The sequence below is a fragment of the Sphaerodactylus townsendi genome, linkage group LG01, assembly GCF_021028975.2.
Source record: "Sphaerodactylus townsendi isolate TG3544 linkage group LG01, MPM_Stown_v2.3, whole genome shotgun sequence".
Taxonomy (NCBI): Eukaryota; Metazoa; Chordata; class Lepidosauria; order Squamata; family Sphaerodactylidae; genus Sphaerodactylus; species Sphaerodactylus townsendi.
In genome coordinates, this window is record NC_059425.1 from 50,054,375 (window position 1) to 50,065,156 (window position 10,782).

Here is a 10,782-nt window from a genome sequence, read left to right on the forward strand (position 1 = left end):
ACTTTTATGTTCTTATGATTCATGGCAGCAGGAATGGGAAAGCATTGACATCTTCAAGAGCTACTGCCAGTCAGAATTGATAATACTGGCTTAGATAGGCCATTGGTATAATGTGGTATAAAACACAGGTTTGTACATAAATATAATCATGTGAATGAGCCCTGAATTACATTAGATTCCGAACCATCCCCTGGAATAATATGAGCGGGCTATTCATTTTCTATTACAGGAACATACATTTCCATAAAGATTTGGAGGCAAGTTTGCTAATTTTGCTGGTTCCGCTAATGGCTAGTGACATCACTTTTAAATTTTTACATGGGAGGAGTTGTGAAAAAAAATGTCCTTTTTTTTTTACCTTAAAAGCCTCTCTCTCTTTCTAAAGCTGTAACAATTCGACAACTGTCTTGGTTACACACCAAGGATTTCACTGAGAACATGTTAGAGGGAATCAGAGAAGCAGAGAAAAGGTCACAAATAACCACCTTAGGAACAATGAAAGCTTTTCTCCATGTACCAGTGGGAGAGTTGCGAGAGGGGGAGAGAAGGGGGGGGGGAACCCTGAAAAGGTATTAATCAGAAGTGGCTATAAATCCTCTGGAGTTTTTGCTCTTATAAAACTCCTTGGAGAAAGTCTTGAAGGAAATGCAGGTCAAAGCCCAAAAAAAAGCTCTTGATCAGAGATTGCTGGAGGAAAATCTTCCCAGATGCCGTTTAATAGGCTGCAATCACCCCAGGAGTGGGAAAGCCAAGTACGCTTGAAGCATGGTTGCAGTTCCTAATAGGTCTTGTCACACTTAAGGCACTGCAAGCGCCATCCACCGAACAGCTGAAGCTGGCTGGTGATTCATAAAGCCAACAGTTTAAAGTTTATTATGATGAAAGCACTTAATGACAGCCATCGCTAGGGGCCCATCATTTATAAAGCTGCGCTGAGTATTAGACATGTAGCATGACCACCAATTTTGTGTCACAATTGCTACCATAAAATGACCTTTGGTGATTTTTGCTGCATGTGGTGGACAGCTCTTCTTTCACATTAGTGCTCGGTGGCTTTTCTTTGCAGACTATTATGCTGTCTAAAGCTTATTTGGCACTGTCGTGAGCCTCAACCCCTTGTTATTACCCCGAAGGCCTGTCTAAAAAAGGGGGGGGGACCTCTCATGTTCTATTATGGCACCCCAATCAGCTATTCCTTGGTTAGTGTAATAATTTAATGCATATATGCCTTTGTTGTTATTGCATCTCATCTTTTTTTAAAAGTTCTTCTGTTTTCTGTACACTGCACTGAACATCCAATTGGGTGGAAATGAAATATGCATGTTACCCTATTAGGGGAGACGGCAGTGGAGATTTTGAGACTTAATTGTCCAGTGGATGGGAAAGCATTATGCCAAGGCAGTCAATAATAAATAATCATACAGCTTGGAATAATGCACCGCCTGGAAGAATATCTTGGGTCTAAATGCTGCACTTTACACAAACATGGAATATAATTTTACAGACTGAAGAACCCGCTCAGGTTTGCTGAGGAACAATATTAATGATTCACCTCTTCTTTAAACTACTTTTCATCTCGTTATAAAATGTTTGACTGTACCAATCCAGCACTTCAGTGTCCCAATGTAAAGCTTTGCTATTATAGTGGCCAGTCCCTCTTCCACACCTTTTAAAATGCATACATCATTTTATAAACGATATAAAATCTCTTTCTAGTCTGTGAAGGAGGGGGAAAGGCACACACACAGCACACTGCAATTTCGTGCAGGGTCTTAAATATGTGATTTTTGCTTCTACCTACAACTGTATTGGGTTTTATCTAAAGCTTTTTTTTTTCAATAAGGTAAATTGTTACATGACAAACTCATCTTCTACCATTATCATCTGCTGTTTGTGTTTAACAACAGGAGTCCCTGCTCTAACAAAACTGTTGTAATGGCTGTACAAATTACTCAGCTGAAAGCTTTTCACCAAACCAAACAGTATTAATCAGCAGTTCTTATGAAGGTGCTAATTAAAAACAATTTTCTTCCTCAGTTTGCAATGCTAAGCCATCTTCACTTGCACTGTTTCCAATATATAGCTACTGTATACACTCACACATCAGGGCCTCTATTAACTCCTGAATCTCCTATTACCTATTTTATTACCTTCCTGTCTTCCAGGTTTATGGGCTTGTTGACATTTTGGATGTCACAGCATGATATGTTTAATCATTTTAAAACTACATTAATTGAAGATGGAGGGAGGGAGGAGAGAAGAGAAGGCTTGCAATTCACACACTCTGAGGGCACGCAAAGAGCAAGCAAAATCCTCTGATCAACTTTTGGCTAGTAGCTTATGTAAAATTAAAAGTCAACATTATTATTCAAATGATTATTTGAATAATAATAATTATTCAAATAATTTCTGATTTGAAACACAGACAATTGCAGTGATTTAAATTCTCTGCTGACAGTTATATTTCTGTAACCACTGAGATTCCTGTTCTGAGGGAGAATAACTCAGATGTTCCAGAGTTAGGAACAACTGTGTTGTCAACATTTCTATTGAATTTAACCCAGATTCCTGGGTCAAAAATGTGTCCTCTGCTACTGTGAGTTGCCATCTGGTCTACTTTGCTTCCTCCTCCCCAGTCTTCCACACACTTTAGACTCATGAAGGGCTATTGGATCCACTGTCCCTGATGGGCACATGGAAAATGGCCAAGTGCTAAACTTAGTCTCTGTGGCAGCAAGCCAACTTAAGCTAAGAGCCTCAAGGGGAAAATTCTTTTTAAAAGGGGATCATGTTGACTTATAACTTAAGACCAATCTTTCAGTGTGGGTATTCACTGAGACACCAAACAGAATTCCAGCCACTGATACTGCAGATGTGTACCAACCTGGCCAGCCATATGAACGAGAGACAGAAAACAGGGAACATTCCTGTGATTGTGAATACATTTGTTGTGGTGTGAGTTTTCTGTAGGTCAGCTGCTTATCTAATGTTTCCAAGTCATTTGATGTATTTGGCAATGTAGGTTGTAACCCATAACTGTTCAATTAGGCTTTAAAAAACTCTTTGCTGCAACATGTACACAGAACATTAGATTAGGATGTAAGGACAGTTGTCTCATATATCTTTTGTTGACTTCTTCCCATGTATATTTGTCTCCTTAGGAGGTCTAATTCCTGTGGGACCTGTGTGGTCTGGTCCCCATGTCACTGCAATAATGTCTTACAGAAGAAACCACATGTGCCTAAACTATGGGCTCCCAATTCTTTTATGGAATCTGCATTTTAAACATGCATAAATACACCACTGAAGGAAAGTACTTTTCTCTCTCTCTCAACAAGCAGTCTCCCTATGTACTATGTTCTAATTAATTATAGATCTGATTGAAGCACAGTATCCAATGGGATTTCTAGATGCCACTGTGATACAGATACTACACAATAATGTCTAACTACCCTTTGAAACTACACTTACTCATTGATTTTTAGATTACCTATTCGGGTTGTGGTGTTGTACTGTTTCGGGGCAAATCATATATGCACCTTTGGATCCAGCTTTCAGTGTGCACAATTGTTTTTCCATAGTTAGCCTGGATTGAATGTGTGTAAGTTGTGAAGTATATGATGCTCTATTCAATGTATTCTGCAACTGTGAATAACCATAATCTAGCTAAATGTTGGCCTTACATGGTTTTCTGCACAAGCAAACCGTGCTGATCAGGGTGGAGACTGTATTTATTTTCATTTATTTAAAGATGTTTATCACAACTCCAATTCACAAGGGCATCTTTCAGATAAATTGAATACAATCACAATTTAATAAGACCATAAAATACTAAAATCAATGTACAACAATACATTTTTCAACAATAATAAAAGCCAGCTCACATCAATGAAGGAAAATTGACCAAGATCCCAGGTAAAGTCTTGCTATGGTGCTTGAAAAAGATCAGGTGCCTGGTGGACCACTACAACAAGGGCCAGTGGAATGCCAGCTGAGAAAAGGCCCATTCTTGGATAGGCGCCCTCCACATCTCTTGCAATGGGAGTGCCAAAACAGGACCTCCAAAAATGAACTCAATGCTCAGGGCAGCTTCATCAAAAAGAGGTCCAGTATGGCTGAGGTACAATTACTATTTTTCCTAGGACCCAAAATATATTTCATGACCTCTGTAAAACTGTGTTGTCATAAATTATGCCTCACATGAAGAACAGGGCGGCTGAGAAAGATTAGCAGATGAATCCCTGCAATTCATCAGTATCACAGGATCTGGTTTAGAAAGCTGAAGGTCACCAGCACTAGAGGAGGACCATTGAACCAACATAAGCACTGGTACTCTACTCCAGAATACAGGATATGAAGGATATGAATATTTGAGCATCCCTAGTTAGGAGTGCAGCCTTAAAAATTCAAAACGCCTGCCAGTGTGGCTTATATCTTGTTTGCCATTCTAGGACAAGGAATCAGTTGTTGTTTTTAAAAAAAATCAGCTTGACTGTTCACCAACCTGATCACAGTTGTTCGGAAGTTGCTTCACTGTATTTCTTCCTGTTTCAAAAAGTAGCTTGTTGATCTGCAGTAGAATGGTTAGATTCGAATCCAGGAGAACCTTAAAGACCAATAAGATTTTTTGGGAATAAGTTTTCGAGAGTCAAAGCAAAGATATCTGATAACAAGAGCTTTGCCTCCCAAAATCTTGTTGCTCTAAGGAGCTGCTGGAACCGAATATAGGTGTATTCCTTCTTAACCATGCAGTACAGCACAACTGGGTTGTTCCACATGAGCATACTCAGCCCATCTGGGTTCTAGCCTATGGGTTAGATCCTATGCACCTCCTTTTCCACTGGCCATAAGAAGTTTCTACTGGTATAAACATGTCACTGATCCATTGATGCAGTAAGAATGGGTGGTTTCAACTGCTTCTTCCTGTTTAATGTAAGTGCCCATTATGACTTTTAGTCAATATAAATTGGCTGCTAACTGGATGAAGGTAGGAAATGCTAAAGTGTGTGACTTTGCAATCTAATCTAACTATATTTTTCTAGAAGTAAGGCACAATAATTTCAGTTACATTTTCATACAAGTAAAAATGGTTAGGATCAGACTGATACTGTAAGAAGTCTTAACTGCTGCAAAAATCCTACTAGATCAAATATGGAAATCTCTTCTACTTTTTGTGCATTTATTCAGCTTTATCGAAGAGATGAAAAATCACCAAATATACAGTGGCATGTGATTTGGAGGAGTTTCTAAGACAGCTGCATTAGCATACCACCTTCCAGGCTGTGACTTGTGTGTGAAAAAACAGACAGCTCAGAGACGTTAACATTTATTTCCTCAGATTCTGATTGGCTAGAAGTGAGCACATGGCCACTTTTATGTTCTATAAAAACTTTCTGCATTGCACTCAGCCCAAGAACTTCGCTATTTTCCTGGCTTATGACCCCAACTTGTCTTGCTCTTTTGTTCTTTGCTGTGTCCCACCTCACCTTGCTTTTGACTTTTGTTTGTTTCCTTTCCTCCTCCCTCTCTTTGAATTGATTTTACTGTAATTTGCCCTTGCCTTCCAGCTCAAGGATCAACTTAGAGTATATTACCTCTTGGACTAAAAACTGGCCCATTTCCCTTCCAACCCCTAACCGGAGCAGAGTCTGCCAACAAAAAAGCTTTATCCTCTTCATGTTCATTTATGTGACCTCAAAATAAAAATAAAAATCAAGGGGCACTGCGTATGTGCAGTGCAAGCAACACATTCAAAAAATGAAGAGCAAGCTGAAGTCCTTGCTTTGTTCACACATATGACAACTGCAAACTCCCCACAAATTGTTTAATTGTAACAGTCTTACTCTCTCCTGTGCTTCATCCACTTTTTGCAGTACGTAATTTCTTTCCCAGAATTGTTTCGATATTTGATTGAAAAACGTTTGACTCTGCAACCTTTCAAAAAGCCTCTTTTAGTAATTATATGTATGTCAATACTAATTTCATAGTTTTTTTAAAAAATAAGATGTTGATATTTCTTTTGCTTTCTCTTGGCATTTAGTTCCAACATTCAGGCTTAGTTTGGGGAAATCTGGGTGTTCTTTCTGCTGCAGCTTACGACAAGAAGAGGGTCCTAAGCTGCCATTTCAATATGAATGAGAGAAACAACTGGCTAGCCTCTCAGCTTCTTGTAACCCTATGAGAAAACTTGCATTGTTTCCATTGGTTGCCAGTCCTTATGAAGTGTTTTACATTTTCAGGGGGCATGTAAGGCATTTGCTCATTAAGCAACTCTTATTCAATGGTACACTAATATGCATTATATATTGTGCATAAGACTAGATGGATGGCAATTAATGTAGGGCTGGACGTATCTGGACCTATGTGTACATTTATTATTAATACAGGCGCTTTCCTGATATTATTTCACATAAAAATTTTCCACACTTTTAACTTTAAAAAAATCTTTACCACCATTTGGAAGAGTATAAACACCATCTAGATGTTTACCAGTAACATATTGTAATTCTACACACACACACACACACACACACACACACACACACACACACACACACGCGCGCACACACACACACACACACACAGAGAGAAATATAATTATATAAAATTAAAACTCAGAAGAGCATCCTGTAATCAAACACAAAAAGATCACACTCTATGATTTTTCTTACAGTGAACGTTGAAAAGAAGGAATGAAGCAAAATGTTTATTCACACAATGATTGTAAACAGCAAATGTTACAGTTGAGGAGGGCCCCAGTCCTTTCATCAATTATACGCATGAGCAATTTCACTTCACCATTCAGCCTCAATGCATAAATGTTTGCAGGATCGTGTTCTTAAGACCCCTTCAATTAAACCCTTACGGGATAATAGCCTGCATTTGAGACACCAGCTTGTACTGACATGACAGGCAGGAAAAGAAACAAACAACAATAATTAGTTGTTCATTTTGATATACTTGTTATCTCCTCAGAGGAATAAAGAGTGAACTAATAATTTCCAGAGTCATTAGAGAAAAGTTGGCAAGTTACCCATGTGTCCTGTTCCTAAGAACTTTTGTAGAGGCACAGAAGATTTATACTTTCATTAGGGTTTGTGGGTCCATTTTGAGATTACACTGAACATAACAACTTGTTGGGATATGTTGTATCTTCAGGACGTATACTGAGAAAAAGGAGAGCTCCCTCTACAATAAACCTCAGTTGTTCCTAAATGCTTATAATTTCTTAGCAGAAATTCCACACAGTAAGAGTCTCAATGTGAAATCCATAAAAACTATAAAAGGAGATCTACTACTGAAATACTAAGATAAATGACTAGTTTGCATTGCCCTTGGTCTTTACCCAGCACTGAGAATAGACTGCTGTTTTATCAAAAGAGGAATAAATTGCTGTTATTGTGATGTTAGCCCATCACTTGGCATTGCAATTCAGGTTTTTGTGAGAAAGAAATGTATGATCTAACTGCGACTTGACCTGTGCCTTCTGAGATCCATATAGGTGCTCTAATGGAGCATAAAAAGTGTTGAATACAAGGACATGCAAACTGGTGGTGAAGAAATGCATTGGAGGAAAGCAGTGAAGGGAACAGGACTTTTGTGTACAACTCAGTTTGTTAAACCAGAGAGGAAAAGCAACCCTTTAAAGGTAACTATTTTAATTTATTTCATCAACCAATTTCAGAATGGGCTGTGTTTGTCTGTGATATCATCAGGATTCTTTTTTTAAAATGGGGGGGGGGGGCTATGGGGAAAAAAAGGTATTTAAAGTTTTTAAAATCCAGGCCATCAGCATCTTAGGTTGTTAGAATTCTCTGTTAAACCCATGAGAGAACAAATCCAAACAGTTTTGTCCTGTCTGTTACAATTGTTCTTGGTAACTAAATATTCACCCAGTATGTGGAGCAATGGTTAAAACAAGATGTTGGAACATTAATTTTGGTGGTGGGGGTTGTGTGCCTCTGTGGGGGAAGAAAATCTCTCACAATTGCAGCGGCACTGAGAATTTCTCAGGCATAGTAGTCTATTTTTAACAAGTGATCTGCGAACAGTTGCAGTTAGATTTCAGCACTGATAAAGGCTCACTTTTCATTCATAGCCACAGTGCTCTTCTTGTACCTAAACAGATAATAAGTACTCAGCACACTCCCCCTTCTTGACACAACACACTGAGACTAATCACACATAATTGGAGAGGAGGAGCAGAGGGCTGGCCAAGCCATTGTGTCCAGAGGACAAATGGTCAGTTTATGAGGCTTTGGTTTGAGGCAGTAATTTCTTATACGTCTACAGGGTGAGAACAAAAAAAAAATCCCGTTGTCAAAAAACGTTAAGTAATCAAGCAAAGCAAGTTTGAAACGTTTTCCGGGGGGGGGGAGAGGGGGGGAGAGGGGGGGGGAGGGGAGGAAAAGCCATAAGGCAAATTTTGTCAGTAGTGAAAGAGAGATGGGGAAATGAAAATATAGCATGAATTGCATCTAGAATGCAATAGGATGTGTACAATGCCCCTAAATTATCATCATCTCTTACTAGAACAAGAAATACTTTAGCGTTTTTACAGATGGTCAAACACAGCCCCAAAACAGTTGCATTCAAATGTAATCGCAGAAACACTCTTTGTCAAGATGAAGTAACCGGGTGCATGATGGAAGTCATGGCCAGGGGAGAAACGGAGCTCTTAAAAGACTTGGTTGCACTGAACTGGCTTTTCAAGGAAAAACAACCTGGGAGAAAAAGTTCTAGGAATTATATATTTACTATACAGTTCAAAGGATTCTCATCACAACAAACTAGATTTGCTTTTTTTTAAAAAAAAAATTGCATATTCATGCAACTATGGAGTATTTTTTTCTTTCCAATCAAAATATACCTGTCATACATATTATGAATGTTTGGTTAAAATAAGAAGGAATGGGTAGTGGAGATTTTCATCATAAATCTCTCTCTCTTCTTTTTTCAACTGTGAATGAAACAAAACAAAACAAAACAAAACAAAGGAAAGCACCATTAATACATTGTCATGTCATGGCCACAAAACAATCTTAATTAAACTCTTTAAAGGAATAAATTGTATAAAAGATTGAATTGCTTGTAGCAACAGTTATAGTTAAGTGTCAGATAGTACCACAGTGGTGGGATTGTTAGTAATTTCTCAGGTTTGTAAATTCATTTCCCTTCAGCTGTACAACAAAAGCACTCTTGTTTATCATAAGGAATATTTATGCAATATAGTATAAGCAAGTAATTGATTCACTTTGTAAATCAAAGCATATTCTGATTAGGGTCTGGTTAAAATGTATGAATGCATGAAGGCTAACATTCCGTAATCAAAGTACAGGACTTCTGACATAATAGATAGTACATTAAAGATGGCCAGTCAATTATAATTCGTAACAGGACATTGCACCAGGATTGAAGTCATTCCAAAGAAAACTCTGATTTCATATACTAATAAAGTAAAATTCAATTCTTTCAATATAGAAATATTTGAAACCCATCCTTGGCTTCTAGAATTTAAGGTTATATAAACCCACACAAAATATAAAATTAATTATTTTAAAATACGCATTAAATAGAAAAGATCACATAGAAAAGATCAATTATCCAATAATTAAATTTGGAATATATTTTCCTATTGGTATACCTATAAACGAAATTTAAGCAGCAATCTAAATTAGTCTGAAGTTTCCTGTATATGTAAAAAACCTCAGTGAAGCAATTTTTTTTAATTTTTGCAAAATAATGAAATATATTAATCAAATGGAGAACAAAACAAATACAAAGATACAGAGGAAGAGAACTGAACGGGTACAGATGTTTTCCATTCAGACAAGTTTCTTCCCTCCTCCGTGGTATAAGTTACAGATATTAGCTGATCCGTGCCTCAGTAATTATTGCTATTATTTAAACATGGGTGTTTTCCATCTCCTGTTCTCTGACTGGAGAATATAACCTACCATCTATAGACATGATGCCCTTCATTTTTTTCATAGCTTCAATTACTTAAAAATTCTAATCCATTTTACTAAAGATGTTCGACATTAAGAAAAGGAATGACTGTCATATCTTTATCTCTAGTACTGAGGAAATTCAGTCTGGATAAGATTATTCCTTAGCATTAAAGGTATCAGACCACATTTTAGGCTAGTAAACTCGATATCTGACTTTGCATCCCCCCAAATTCTATATTTTCAGCAGCTAGCACATTTTATTTTCAAATGACAAAAAAGACTCCAAAACACCTTGAATATTAGTGGATCTATTGTGGGTGAACGTTTGTGGGACATATGCCAGAACAATCTAACTGCTGTCTGAGGAATAACAGCTTTTTTGTTGCTACAGGCTAGCATTTCTGCTCTTCTTTCCTTTTTAATTTAGAAACATTCCCTAATTAAAAATAAAATAAAAGTAGAATGAAACACTTTAATCAAAAGGTTTCCTCTGTTGCACTTTATAATCTGTTTGCTGGAATGGAAACGAACAATCCAAATACATTTGCATATTTTATTGGTGAAAATTATTTTCTTGAAGAGTAAACTTTTAATGGACATTCCTGTTGCCAGTTATAATCCTCTGCTTGCATCAACAGTCTCACTAACCTAACAACCAGTAATAATGTACTGCAAACTCTGTAAAGTAAACCCATTGCAAAAAAATTGCTCTTGCTGAGGGCTGGGCAGATCTGATATGCCCCCTTGCCTCTTTTAACCTGAATTCTCTAGTGACCTCTGGCGGCCAGCGCAAAGTATCCATTACAGAATTTAAGCACAATCTCAGACACAG

The 10,782-nt window shown here is 37.6% G+C and overlaps 1 protein-coding gene across 3 annotated transcripts in view; it reads right to left on the bottom strand.

Annotated features, from left to right (window-relative positions):
• Window positions 1-3,713: 3,713 nt before the first annotated feature.
• The window catches only part of CAMKMT (calmodulin-lysine N-methyltransferase), a 323,624-nt gene continuing 316,555 nt past the window's right edge, over window positions 3,714-10,782 (bottom strand). For all 3 annotated transcript variants that reach the window (XR_007243344.1, XM_048482876.1, XM_048482886.1), the window contains one exon: window positions 3,714-8,959. Coding sequence is in view for 2 of the 3 variants with exons in the window: in XM_048482876.1 (XP_048338833.1) it covers window positions 8,882-8,959 (78 nt within the window). In the remaining variant the exon portion in view is untranslated. The remainder of the gene's footprint in view (window positions 8,960-10,782) is intronic.